Source organism: Cololabis saira, chromosome 19 (genome assembly GCF_033807715.1).
Source record: "Cololabis saira isolate AMF1-May2022 chromosome 19, fColSai1.1, whole genome shotgun sequence".
NCBI classification, from domain to species: Eukaryota; Metazoa; Chordata; class Actinopteri; order Beloniformes; family Belonidae; genus Cololabis; species Cololabis saira.
In genome coordinates, this window is record NC_084605.1 from 13,955,279 (window position 1) to 13,970,685 (window position 15,407).

At 39.4% G+C, this 15,407-nt stretch overlaps 1 protein-coding gene across 1 annotated transcript in view; it reads right to left on the reverse strand.

Moving 5' to 3' along the window:
• LOC133419626 (ankyrin-3-like) overlaps window positions 1-9,002 on the reverse strand; it is a 209,266-nt gene extending 200,264 nt beyond the window's left edge. Inside the window, exon 1 of the mRNA XM_061708909.1 lies at window positions 8,762-9,002. Within this exon, the coding sequence (XP_061564893.1) occupies window positions 8,762-8,800 (39 nt within the window). The 5' untranslated portion in view covers window positions 8,801-9,002. The remainder of the gene's footprint in view (window positions 1-8,761) is intronic.
• Window positions 9,003-15,407: the final 6,405 nt, after the last annotated feature.

Sequence of the window (15,407 nt, forward strand, 5' to 3'; positions counted from 1 at the left end):
CTTACCAGCATGGTATTAACCATTAATATATGTGCAGACAAGGTTAAAATAAAAAATAAAAAAATGCGCGGCTGGTGGCAAAGATTTATTTGACTTTCTGAAGGTCTGGCACGAAGGTCTGGCACCACGGATTTTACTTGTCTCTCAACTTTAATTTCTACCTTAACATTTCCAAAATTCCTCCTATGATGGCGTTAACACTGATTTTTACATGTCAAGATAATAGTCGTGCTTTTTTGTGCAGCTTGTGTCTCTTCTTCACTGACAATCACAGATGTCTCCTTCTTAACACCCAAAAGCAAAAGAAAAGTCAGATGAAAAGGTTCAACACTTGAAAAGCCAAAGAGGCTCATTTACACAGAAGACACACACACACACACACACACACACACACACACACACACACACACACACACACACACACACACACACACACACACACACACACACACACACACACACACAGACTTTCCAACCTCCCTGGATTTACAGTCATCCTTTGTTTCGGGACAGACACACTCTCACAATACCAATGGCAGCGAGAAGGACACGGTTCCACGCCTAAAATGGTCTCAGTGCCAGGACCAGTGAGCTTCATGGCGACAACAACGCAGCAGGAAAGTTGCACGGTCACACCGGTTTCGCTGCATCCAGCTCAGTTTTAAAACACACTTTAAGTCATCCTGCCTGAAAGGTGCAGCATCTGAGGGGGCTGGAGTTTTGAGGTCTCCACTAGTTTATCATTCATCAGACTTTTCTGCTCAATCTCACAATTACGCTGAGAGATTATCAGCTCAGAGGAAGAGTTTAACTGCATTTGCTCAAAGGTTGTACTTTTCATGGTGGAGTCCAGACCTGCTTTCAGTCTGACTGTTTAAGTCTCTTCATCTGCTCTTCTGCTTCCACACAATATTGTAATAAACCTAAAAAAAACAACTTAAACCACTCGGGAGGGTCCTCACACATGACGTCAGAGAAAACTGATTATTGCATGAGGGGAACCAAATCAGAGATGTTCACGGGAGCTTTAAAGTAAACCAGACTCCTCTTCTCAGAGGACGCTGCAGGTAATCTGCATGACCACTTCATAGAAATCACTATTGGTTTTAAAGAGATTTTAAATGCTCTACCCAATAAAACACAATTACAGGTTAAATTATTTATCAGATTATACATAAAACATGTTCGGTTTAAAAAAAAAAAAAAATTAACTGTAAAGAAAAAAAGCTGAATTCGTTGTCCTTGTTCTGATTTAACTGTAAAGATTATTTCTCAATTATTTTCATCAATAGATTGATCAATAAAATACATCTCAGTTCCAATTTTTAAAATAATTCAAAATTAAGTGCTCAAACATTTTATTTTTGACATTCAAACTTATAGATCTGCTAACTTTTAAGCCCTGCAGAAAGATCCTCATCCATATAAGGCATCATTTTTGCATATCTGCCCACAATCAGTCTGGAATCGGAGAGATTTTGAGGCTGAAACCATCACTGACTGGCGTTGTTGAGGCCGTAGGCTCTGAACGTCCACATGAATGTGTGAATGCAGCACAAGCAAGTACAGCAGTCTATATTCTACACAACCCTGGTGTCAGTCGGTGCTGCGACCCAGCATGCAGCGTGTCTGTCGCTCCGTCTGTCACTGTCAGTCAGCGCTTACACACTGGTACTTATTCATGCATTCATTCATCCTTTCTTTCAATTTGCAGATGTTCACACTGATCTTTTGTCCGGCCCTGCGCTGCTGACCCACGAACCCACGAATCTGGATCAGATTTCATTTTCATCTGGAAATAAATTAGATCTGAATCAAATGTTGCAGGTGAAAAGTGCAGCCATTATAGTCATTTAACAGAATTATATGACGGTTAAAAAGCTTATTACCTGGTCTAGTAAAACTCACTGACATCAATGTTGGAGCTGGTTGTGAAACGAACCAGTTGTTTTGTGTTATTGTCCCAGTACGCTGGTTTAAAACAAGAACCCTCTTCAGTATGGACATGTTTCAGAGCTAAACTTGGGATGTGAACAAAAACAAATGGACCATGCAGGTGAATCATTATACTGATTTAATATGCACTTTTATACGCTCATAAAGGGCCTAGCAACTGTATTGACCCCCTTTTTAGACAGACAGACAGACAGACAGACAGATAGTACAGATAGATTTGTACCCGCTAGCATGCACTTGTCGTGCCCATTATGGCCACCTTGCATGTGCTGTGTTCCTCGAAAACACTGTTTGAGCATTTCCTCATAATCTTGAGAAATGAGATTTAAGGTCTCCCTTCATTATCCCGTTCAGCATCGGAAACGCTGGACTGTCCGTCAGTGAGAGGACTAAAAATAACGCTGTCCCAGAATTTCTTGAGGCTTCTTCATTCAAGATGACACACAATTTTGTCAAGTCTTATCTTGACCAAAATAAAGCAAAGCTGTTTACCAAAACCTTTTGTTTCCCAGCTTGTGAAGAATGAATAAAAGAGAAATAAAAACCATTTGAAAGGGTAAACCTTTGTAATGTGGGGTTCAATGTGGGCCCTGCTCAAGGACACTTCAGCAAGCAACAATTGATCTGCGAATCTTCCACTTTTCCATTGCCCCCCCAGTGATAAATGAACCGTATTATGTAGCAAAGTTCCTGTCGTCTGACCACGCAAACCACTTTACTTGACAGTACCCACTCACACGGCGCTATCTCGGTCCATAGAGCTGCTTTCTATTGAGTCGATGCCTTGCCCAAGGACACTTCCACATGTGGATTGCAAGACCAGGAATCGAACCACCAACATTCAGATTGGCAGATGACCAGTGCAGCCGCCGTCCTAAAACCTGAACAGTGTTGGAAAACAAGACCCTAAAACTGTCCACAGAGAGTTTTAGCCACTGTACGGTGGGGCCTATCAGCTCACACGCACCCTGGCCGACCTCACAGGGGTTCACATACTTGCCTCTTTCCTTCTATCTGCCCCCTTATCAATAGCCGCCATTCAGTTTTCCCACTTTTCACAGGCTCTGTCTGTCTGCCGGTGTCATGGCCTGCTGTGTGTCTGGCTCAGCTAGTCACGGACTGCAGCGCACGTGCGCACACACACACACACACACGCATGTAAATGCCAGCTCAAAGTACATACTGTAGGATTAATATCCAGTTACACATTCACACTTAAATGCATGTAAAAGCTAACACAGCTAAGTCAACACAAAACCTCAGATACAAGCTCTTGTTTGTGTTTGACTTAGCGCACAAATGTTTCCAAACTCATGTCTGATGCGATACCAGATCTCCTTCTCTACATATGCGCAGTAATCCGATGACCTGGCATGACCTCACCACAACTGAGGTCATGTTTGCTCATTTTTACCATAATACACAGCTCTGAAGTGCAGCCACAGCGGGTGAATCAGTAACCCCCCTCTACTCCTCCATTCGTCTCACTGCATCACTCCCAGCTACAAACCGAGTCAGCTGAACAGGACGTCTCTTTGTAAATCAGCAGGACAACCAGAGAGTACATGGAGAATTAATTAATGGGAAAGCTAGACTGATTAAGATGACAAAGCTAACCTTTAGCAGCCTAATTATAATATATATATATATATATATATATATATATATATATATATATATATATATATATATATATATATATATATATATATATATATATATATATAGGGCTGGGCGATATGGACCAAAAGTCATATCTCGATATTTTCTAGCTGAATGGCGATACTCGATATATATCTCGATATTTTTTCTGTGCCATAATTGGGGTTTCCCCCAAAGCATTATAGCATAGCATCTCTGTTAGCTTCATTTTTTTCTGAGCCAAACCCTTAAAAAAACAGTCAGTTTTAATACAAAGCCTCGTGCCAAATGTCACACAGGTACCTTTATTAACAGAGGTCTGCACAATATCAAAATGTATAAAACAAATGAAATAAAAATAAACCGCCTGCATATATAGAATAAAAATGTTTCTTGAATAAAATAAAACAAATATCCCTTTCCTGCATAACAATTAAATTAAAATACACTGTGCAATTAATACAGTGTAGACAGTAACAGGCAGACTTTTCCACTGAGGTTGACAGTTGTGCAAATAACAAAACATTTGTGCAAATCTCAAATAAAACATTCAAGTCAATTTGTCACAAAATAAGCTATATCAAAATCATTAAAAAAAATGTAAAAAAAAAAAATATATATATATATATATATATTTTTTAAACGATATAAACGATATTGTCTTGTACCATATCGCGTTTGAAAATATATCGATATATATTAAAATCTCGATATATCGCCCAGCCCTATATATATATATATATATATATATATATATATATATATATATATATATATATATATATCAAATATGATTGAGAGTTGGTACAAATGCAATGAAACTGCAAGCTGGTCCTTTATGTCTTCTTCAACTTTTAATGTTAACTTTTCATGTGCTGAAGAGAGTAGCCGACCCCACTACAACACTTTCACTTTGATTGAGCAGTTTCAGTCTGAAAATGTCTCATCCAGTAAACCCGTCTTATCTGCAGGATGTTGACACATCACAGACTCAGATCAGAGATGTAGTATTGCGCCTCCTTTATCTCATCCTTGGCTCCGTCTCATGTTTGCTGCCCCTCCGAAGTCGGTTAACACATCCTTTTAAACCAACACAAGGGAACGTATTGTGTAAAAACCTGAAGCCTGGAGCTCTGAATATTCGTCATTTTGCTGAGTAACTGACATGTTTGTGTTTTCTTGTCAATTTTCTCTGTGTTGTTGCAAACAGTGAGTCAGTAGAAGTTACTCCCAGTCTGATACGACCTTTGCTGGAGTCTGTATCAAGTCTTACAAAAGCTGACTGTAAATCCAACCGATTCAACATCAATGTATTATTCCAAAAGCAGGAAAGTTTCAGCCAACTTCAATTAACTGCAATTAATCGTTGAGATAGTATAATAGAGAATGTGCCTCCTCTGCATGCAGCTTCTTCAGCGTGAATTGGCTTTTGTTAATAGATCTTAATTGATCCCCACACTGCATTGCACCATCTAACACCTTTACCAGCTGGCATCCCATGCATCCACATGACTTCACATTACAGAGCACACACACACACACGCACGCACGCACGCACGCACGCACGCACGCACGCACGCACGCACGCACGCACGCACGCACGCACGCACGCACGCACGCAGGCACGCACGCACGCACGCACGCACGCACGCACGCACGCACGCCAGGTGTGACCACTGTTGGATCCATTTGCTTTTGAGTACAACATATATTGGGCGGAGTTTCTCATTGTTTGCTCCATAACAATAAAGCTCTTGCAAAGTCTTGGCAACAGGCCTTTATTACCACCGATACCTAGGCAGCCAATGGGCTTCCATGCTCTACTGCTATCTGTGGTTTACCATTAATGGATGGCTGACAGGCACTGGGAGACCGACAGGCGCACAAACAGATATGTCGATAGGCGGTAGTATCAATAAAATAAATCTCCAGCATTTGTCAATTGTAATATGTGCAAATTATGAGATTCAAAAGGGCCTCTTCAGTATATCAGTGTCATAATGCCACCAAAAATGTGAAAAAAAAGAAACATAAACACAGTAGTAGGTTTGATTTTTTTATCCAGTCCAGTCCAGCACTGTAATTTACGAATCATTCTCTTCACCATCTTTCATAAGGAATTATCTACGTCCCACCTTTCATACCTTACTTGCTATATTGTTGTGGTTGGATTTTTTGCACCAACTTTCCGAAGTGCACATGCAATTCCCTGCATGACAAAACAATCCAGTCTATCAAGTTACCGTCTACCAGCTGCCAGAGTTGTGCATAAGTTGAGCACTATTTATGACTTTAGTGTAAACTTTGAGCTTGACTTTTTAAATGGGCCGGCTTCAAAGTAAAGGGAAGGGAAGGCATCTTTTTTAACTGCCCATTGAAGTAACCGTTAACCGAAACTTAATGCATTTCAATCTGAAACAAGCAAACAAACAAAAAAAAGAAGGAAGGCAGAAGATGTCACAGGATACAGCTTAAGAGTCCAAGTCGAAGTCTGTCGGACTGGAACTCAGCCACCTGAGCAATCAGACACGGATGTGATTTCAACAGACAGGTTGTTAAATGTCAGAAACCGTCTCTCAATGCTGATAACGTGGTGAGACGGGTAGTCAGGAGTCAGCTACCTACTGTAGAACTCAAACCCCTGGCAGGGTCAAGGTTGAGACCGGGGGTTTCAGACAGTCTGAGAGAGCAGAGGACTTAAAGAGATGGATTTCATGCTCTTGATTACAGATATTGCTTCGGCTTCAAAAAAAAAAATTCATCAAACAACTATCACTCAAACAACTGTGACAAACTTCTTTCTTCAAGCCACTATTAGGTTTAAATGAATGCCAGTTTTAACAATCCCCTTTTACTACTTGCTGAAAGTCGGACAAAATAGATGTGTTCAAATATCAATGCCAGTATTAGAAATGCTCACAATCCTGCAGAAAATAACGGTATCGGGAAGTATTCACTCTGTAGACCAAGTTATACCATGTTTATAAACAGAACTACAATTCACCTCTGATTTCTAAAAGCCAGTGCAAGAATTTAAGAAATACTGCCTTGTAACTTCCTGTTTTGAATGGCCAGGTGGAGAAGCAGTGAGACCCGAACGGGTGCACAGACCTAGCAATCTAGCGTTAGCGTTTAGACTGGAAAGTCCCCCCAGGAAAAATAGTTTCCAGGGAAAAACAACATGAGCAACTTCGTTGGAGCATTTAAGGAGCCATCGGATGAAAAAGCACAAGTTTATCAAATGAAGGGAATGATAGACGAGCTGTTGCAACAAACTCAAGCAAGTCGAGCAATGACGGACAACTAGAATTCATTTTCCTGGGTGGTCGGCTCCTTGGGATCGTTGGAAATACGGGATTTCACCACGTTTTCACGTCTCGAGCTGCAGTACAGTCGGAAATCTCTTAATATGCTCTCATCCCTTGTGATACTGAATTATAATGTTTCACATCAGCTGGAGGTGAAGACGACCAGCTTTACGACAGACATCTGGGCCTCCGATGAGCTCAAATGTCCATATATTAAAGCTTTTTTTATTTTCCATATTTATGGCAGCATTTTGTCTCATTCCTTAATTTTGTTATAATTTTGTAATAGATTAGTTTTTATGTTAATTTAAATAAAATTTAATTTGTGTTTACAAACCAAAAATTGAAAAATAACACCAGAATAGCATCAATACTCAGTATCGGAACTGACAAAATATTGAATGAAAAAATTGGTATGAGAGCATTTCTACTCCAAAACCCCTGAAAGAGGAGCACAGCCGCTTACAGAGGATCATTAAAGTGAGGTTACTGCTTTCAATTACTATTTTAATGCAATATATAAAACTTTAGCCTCTTTCATGCATTATTCTGCCCGACCTTCCAATATCTCATAGACAAAGAGAACGGCCATAAAATAAAGGGGTTATAGACCACCTTCCTCTCACTTTTATTCAAAGAATAAAAAAAGATATGAACACTTGTTGCATATTTTTCTGTCACTAAGTTTGAGAGATGTAACATATTCTTTAAACTCAAAACACAGACCCTGTAAAAATAGGATTAATGAGAACTTTTCTGCACTAGTGTAACCTGCAACCGACTAGATCTTCTGCCATCGAAGACGTAGCAGGGTCTAACCACAGGTCAAGATCTGCCTTCCCAACTACACAACTGACAGTGTTTGTAAAGATATTTGTTCTCAAACATCGCAACACACAATTAACGATAAAAGCTAGTTACCAATGTTATTATGTCACATGGCAGTGCATGACTTGCATCCCAGATGGTTTTGCAACTCACTCTACTACTGATGTGATAGATGCTTAATCAGGTGGTTCCAGTAAACCATTTCAGTGACACTTACAGGTCTTAACATCAGGCAAATATGACCTCAGATAGACAAAGCAACATGTTAACAAATATAAACAAAAACAAAGCTAAAATGGCGAAACAAGTGTTTGTAAATGGGACATTGCTCCAGACGTCTCCTAGTTTATTCAGATGCAGCTTTCTTCTGCTCAACACTCCCCCCAACTCTCCCAGACTGACAGAGGAAACATCCACTTATCTGATATCATTGCTTATATATATCCTCAGTGGCATTGTGTTTACACACATGAATGCTCCAGATCAACTTGACAAAGCTTTTATAAGTGCTTACTTGCAGATGATCAGTTCATCAAGTTCATTTCAGAATCAATGAGTTAGTTTTTCCACACAGATAATACATTTGAAATGAAATGTGATGCTGTTCATCTGAGATTTTTTTCCTCACAAATTTAGACCATAAGAGTAATTTCATTTTTACTTTTTTTCATGCCCTTATTAGCCACATACATCTTGAGCGGTGGAAGTGAAATTGAAGTTGAAATGTCAGAGTGACTTCAGGGAGTCATCCTGCACACACAAGTAGATTTTAAATAAGCCATAAACCCAGGAATGTCGTGTAACACGTGCCTAGAGTCATGAGTCCACTTTCTAAAAGAAGATAATAAACTTGGAAGAACAAGTTAGGGACGTCGTAAGGGAACTAACTAACTAACTACCTTTTGTTTGAGAGCAATAATCCACACAACACTGTGTGACCAGGACTAAAACCTGGAGATTTGTCCCTGCATGAACGAGGTTAAAACATAAGTCCCGTTTAAGAGCGGAGCAACGTGAAGTCCGCTTACCTGCTCGTCTTCGCGGTCACCTGTGGCGGAAGAAGCCATGTTGGAAAGGTGTGCAGTTCGGCTGCTCTCAGGTAAGTTTGCTCACAGAAGATGCAGCGAGGAAACGCCGTTCTTGAACGTCGTTAGAGGAGTAAACATTTGAGTAGAGCACAGATTCACCCTGGGACTGGGGGATTTCCCCGGGACGGCTCGGGCACGCTGAGTTCTCACCCCGAGGGAGCTCCAGGTGCCGCGGAGGAGTGGCCGCTGCAGCGGGGGAGCGAGTCCGGGAGCAGCGCTGCAGCATATCGACGCTAGGGGGCAGTGTTTCCCGCTGCGGGGCAGCTGGGAGCTCTTTAGATTCCATAATTAAAAAAATTGTCGAAGTAGGACTCTAACTAGGGTTGCCACCTTTCAGAAATAGAAATAAGGGACGTCCTGATTTCAGCAGCGCAGGAGCAAAAAAAAAAGCCCCAAAACTTCTAAACTGAATAAAAATGTGTTTATTTTATATGAAAAAACAAAATGCTTTGATTTAAAGTTTAAAGTGCTTTAATAGCATTGAACTTGCATGACTGTACAGACAGACAACCATACTAGCATCTGAAATATCCTCCTATGCTACTGTATGTATGTCCACATCAGCCCAGATGTATAATATAGCCTACAGGTGAAGAATATGGTGTAAAAGTTAATTTATTTCAATAATTCAACTAGAATATGGTGTACAGGTTAATTTATTTCAATAATTCAACTAGAATATGGTGTAAAAGTGAATTTATTTCAATAATTCAACTAGAATATGGTGTAAAAGTGAATTTATTTCAATAATTCAACTAGAATATGGTGTAAAAGTTAACTTATTTCAATAATTCAACTAGAATATGGTGTAAAGGTTAATTTATTTCAATAATTCAACTAGAATATGGTGTAAAAGTTAATGAAAATACGGTACAAATCGTGTCCCGTATTAGTTCAAAACGGGACGCAACATTTTTTTCTCAAATAAAGGACAATGCCGTATTTTACGGGACGGGTGGCAACCCTAACTCTAACCCTAACCCTAACTCTACCATAACCTTATTTTTGAAAAATCACAGTATTATCTATATGGATGAAAACAGTAAAATAATTAATAAGTGCAACAATAACAAAAGGCATGCAATTTGGGTGCTACATATCATGTAGGCTATGTGCAGCCATATGGGTATGGGTATCCTAGCTATCTTTGTGCTATAGGGATATTCTGAACACCAATCTTAAATCCAGTTGAGTCATTACACAGCATTTATTTATAATAACTTTAAAAATCATATTTCATAGCAACTTTGAGGACATTCCCAGACTTTATCTTCAAAAAAAGCACAATTTTGCTAGGGTTGCCACCCGTCCCGTAAAATACGGAATTGTCCTTTATTTGAGAAAAAAATGTTGCGTCCCTTATTGAACTAATACGGGACACGATTTGTACCGTATTTTCATGAACTTTTACACCATATTCTAGTTGAATTATTGAAATAAATGAACCTTAACACCATATTCTAGTTGAATTATTGAAATAAATTAACTTTTACACCATATTCTAGTTGAATTATTGAAATAAATTAACTTTTACACCATATTCTAGTTGAATTATTGAAATAAGTTAACTTTTACACCATATTCTAGTTGAATTATTGAAATAAATTAACTTTTACACCATATTCTAGTTGAATTATTGAAATAAATTAACTTTTACACCATATTCTAGTTGAATTATTGAAATAAATTAACTTTTACACCATATTCTAGTTGAATTATTGAAATAAATTAACTTTTACACCATATTCTTCACCTGTAGGCTATATTACATCTGGGCTGATATGGACATACGTAGCATAGGAGGATATTTCAGTTGCTAGTATGGTTGTCTGTCTGTACAGTCATGCAAGTTCAATGCTATTAAAGCACTTTAAACTTTAAATCAAAGCATTTAGTTTTTTCATATAAAATAAACACATTTTTTTTTTATTCAGTTTAGAAGTTTTGGGGCTTTTTTTTGGCTCCTGCGCTGCTGAAATCAGGGCGTCCCTTATTTCTATTTCTGAAAGGTGGCAACCCTACTTGTGTCCATTTAATATATTGGGCTAAAAGTGTATTTATATTTATCTGGTCTCCAAATGCTTGGTAAACATGTTTCTCCTTTTAATTCTGAATCCATACATACCTCATATGTTACAATTGGATAATCTAATCAAAAGTTGTAGCATTTTACATATTTTACGGCGCCCCCTAGAGGCCATTTTTTATCTATGTGTTTGACACTCGGAGTCAAATTGTTCTATAGACCCTAAACTTCAACTTGGAAGTGAAAACCAAACTTTAACACCAATTTGAAATGACTGAGCCTTAAACGACCCCACTATAATGAAATAAAGTCATTGTTACAAATTAAATTGTTTTTTTGAAACATCAGAGATGGCAGACTACGCTTCCACTGTGGTCCAAAATAAGAACTAGGGCAGTTTAGAAACGTAAAAAAGAAATGAAAAGCATTCAGATCATAGTCTCTTATTATAGCCTCTCTATGATTCAGTTATTATTCTCTGAGTTGTTGAGTCAATAGCCTTTTGGATATTATGCTGAGATTTGTGGTAGCAGAGCAAATATACGTTATTAAAAGTCACATATCTCATACCTGTTTAATATTGTACTTACTTAAAATAAATACATTTGAGTTGTTTGTTATTAACCCTTGGTTAAACCGTAGTTAGTCTAAAGGTTTAAAACAATTACTGGGTTGATCTACAATCTGCTCTCTTTAGGATAAGTCAATCAATCAATCAAACTTTATTTATAAAGCACTCTCCATACATATATGTAGCACAAAGTGCTTTACATGTAAAATTGTACAATTAAAAAAGTTAAAACAGGGCCCAGACCCAGGGGCGTCAATTGGGTATGGCAAGGTATGGCAGCCGCCACACCTTGGCTTCAAGGGAAAATGTAAATGTTTTTGTATTGATTATTCTATTATTTAATACATATGAAAATTACTACAAATGCAAATCACAAGTTACTACACTGCAAAAAACTCTAAATCTTAACAAGAATATTTGTCTTATTTCTAGTTAAAATGTCTAATTTTTAGTCAAAAAAATCTCATTACATTTAAGACAAGACTCAAAAACTCAAAAAACAACAATTTTCACCTGTTTCAAGTAGATTTTCACTTAAAATAAGTAGAACATTTTTTTTTCTTGTAATGAGAAGATAAATCTTGTCCCACTGGCAGATTTTTCTACTTATTTCAATTGAAAATTTACTTGAAACAGGTGAAAATGGTCAAATAAGTTATTTTTCTGGCGATGACTCTTGTTTTAAGTGTAATGAGACTAAAAATGACTAAAAATGAGACATTTTAACTAGAAATAAGACAAATATTCCTGGTAAGATTTTGAGTTTTTGCAGTGTGAGCGAGACTGCATTTGAAAAAGTTCCAATTTTCTTGACCACACAGATAAACTACATAGCAGACTTCTGTGATGAGTATTTGCTGGACGTGTTGATTGATACTCTAGTTAAGTTCTGTGACTCGTAACCTTGCCATACCTTAGCTTCCACTGAATTGACGCCACTGCCCAGACCCACCCCCACCCCTCACACAAACCCCACTAATTAAAATGTAGGTTTAAAAAGAAAAAGTGTATTTATAAACTCTGTAGCAAATACTGAGGATCCCAAAACTATATTTGCATGTTTCCACAGGGAATCATATTCATAATCTTTCCAATCAAATACATTTTTCAAGCAGATTTTATGTACTTAATACCTCACTGTTATTTTAGACTTCAGAATAAAATCACATGCATCACTGATGAGTTAAAATATGTATTTTGACACATAAAAGGGCTCAGCATTACATCTGATTTGCAATAATATATGTGGCCCTGTAAAGGATGAGGACTTGTCCAGAGTGTAGCCCCGCCTTCCGCCGGTAATGAGCTGGGATAGTCTCCAGCAGCCTGACCCTATAGGATTAAGTGGTAGAAAATGGATAAATACTGACTGTGTGTGTGTGTGTGTGTGTGTGTGTGTGTGTGTGTGTGTGTGTGTGTGTGTGTGTGTGTGTGTGTGTGTGTGTGTGTGTGTGTGTGTGTGTGTAATTTATAGTATAGAATTTAGTATAACTCGTGTTCCTTCCTGGAATTAACTGGATTTGATCCTGATCCAAGTCACAATTATAGATAAACACAATGTTCATAAGCTAATAACATACAAGTTAGACTTTCTTGGGTGAATGCACCCATTAAATGTTCATGGTGCTGGTGGAAGAAAAAGTAACTGAATCCAGAGACTGTTGCAAGAACGTGTTATTAGTATAAGACATTTCACACTCAAAAGCAACTCAAAGTGCTTTACGAAGACATTGAGATGAGAGGAAGGTGAAAAAAGAGCATAATCCCATATGATGTGAACAAAATAAAACGGAGCTCAGAGCAGATGAGTAAAAACAAAGAAACAAAGGTACAGGGATACAGCAGTTTTCTGTTGTAATTTAAAGTGTCTAGAATAGGAACACATATAAGATCAATAGGAAGTTTATTCCATCATAGTAGCTAAATGCATTTTCACCCTGTTTGGTTGTAACTCGCGGTTTTACCAGCAGCCCTTCCTGGTCTTTATTCTACAAGAAGATTGGATATTTATTTTTGCCCCATATTATATTTTTGATGTGTAAACTAACAGGTTGCCAGGTAACTGGTAGCCAGTGTAAAGATCTCCGAACAGGAGTAATGTGTTCAGTTTCCTTGGTTCTTGTTAGAACTGGGTTCTGGATGAGCTGTAGTTGTGTACTGTAATAGTTAGGGTTTCATTGGAAAGATTTGACAGAAGAACTTTAAAAAGTCTGCTGGAGATGAAGGCATGAATGAGCTTCTCTAGATCTGCTCTGGACATCATATCTCTGAGTCTTATTTGTACTGCAACAAACGTTTCTACATCTGGCATTAATGAAATGACTGGGAGATGTGGCTCTGATCTCATAAAATCATCAAAATCACACATCTTAAGTTCACATGAAACCTCTGCTGATCCCCGAGGCAGGATGAAGAGTGAGTAAAGTAGCCTTGAAGTGCTAAGCCATGCATCAGTCCTCAGTTAGACAAACTGCCTCGAGGAGGAGACAGTTTTGTTTTGTGGCAGCGAGAAGTGGCTGTCTAGTCAAGATGACTCCAAAGGCACAATGTAGAATCCTTAATGAGGAAAACAGGAGCCAACAAGTAACAGCTGAAGGACCGGAGCTGGTAAACATCTTTAGACCATATATAAGACATGGAAGAGGCATGACGCCCAGGGCAGAACACCACAGAGGAGGCTCTCCGCAAAAACATTACTTCACTCGTGAAGTGCGCCAAAGAGCACCATGGCAATCCACAAAGGTACTGGGGAAATGTGGACCGGTGAAATAAAACAAAGCAGCCCTTTCCATTGTGAATAAAGTCATGTCAGCTCTTCTCCTGCACATGGGTCCTCCCCGGAACCACACACTGACACCCCACCCGATCCTGTTTGGACTGTGGGAGGAGGGAGGAACACCCACACATGGGAGACGCATGGAAACAGCATGCAAACCCAGAAAGGCTCCAGCCAAGATTCAGACTGTGGCACCTCATTGCTGGGCAGTGATTGGTGCTAAACACCAATAGTAGAAAAAATAATAATAAATCAAAAGCAGTTGGTCTGAAAAATAGTTTAGGACCTGAAGTTTGCAGGGCAAATATGTCACTTTATGTTAAGTGGAATATAGCTGTAGTTAATTACATCATAAGTGACAGAACCGTGGTTATAATGGGAGCTCCTCGTGATGCTTCTTTTGTTGTACTTTATGGCGCTTTTCCACTAGTATCTACTCAGCCCGACACGTCCCGCCTCATCCCGGCTCCACCCATTTTGTCCCCGTTTGTTTTTCCACAGCCAGGTGAGAAGTGGGCAGGTTGGGGTGAAGCTGCTGTGACGTACTCGATTGCGCAACCGCTTTGTTCATGTCAGCGTTGATCAGAAATCAGCTGGAGCCGCGAGCGGCTGAGAAAAAACAGCCCGTCTACATCCCTTTTTTAATTCTCTCGTCAGCCACCAGGTTTATGAACATCTGCACCTCAGAGTTGGATCACCAAACAGACGTTTGTGCTGTATAATAAAATTGCTGCAAGCCGCGAGTCGTTCTCGCGCTGACTCCCGCTTCCTGATTCAAATGTCTGACGGCCCCGCCCCCCGACCAATCAGTGGCGTGGAGGGTGGTGACGTCAGATATAGTGCCTGCTCAGCCCGGTTAGAACCTCGACAGAATGGTTACAGAAAAAGTATCTGCTTGGCACGGCTCCACCCACCTTGGCCCGTAGTGGAAAAGCGCAAAACGGGGGCGTGGCGGGTAGAAGCGAGCTGAGGTGGTACTAGTGGAAAAGGGCCATAGGTCAACGTTTTGACATCGTTTAAGTGAGGATGTGTGTGGGAATGTAATCAACTGAGCCGCAGCATTGCTAGCACCCTTTTATGTCCAAATGATTTCTGGACCATCAGAACGTGGGAGCACGCCCGCCGATAGGGGGGGACAAACGGGTCTGTTGTCCCGGGCCCAGGGTAGGGGGGGGGGCCCAGAACTGAAAAAAAAAATATATATATATATATT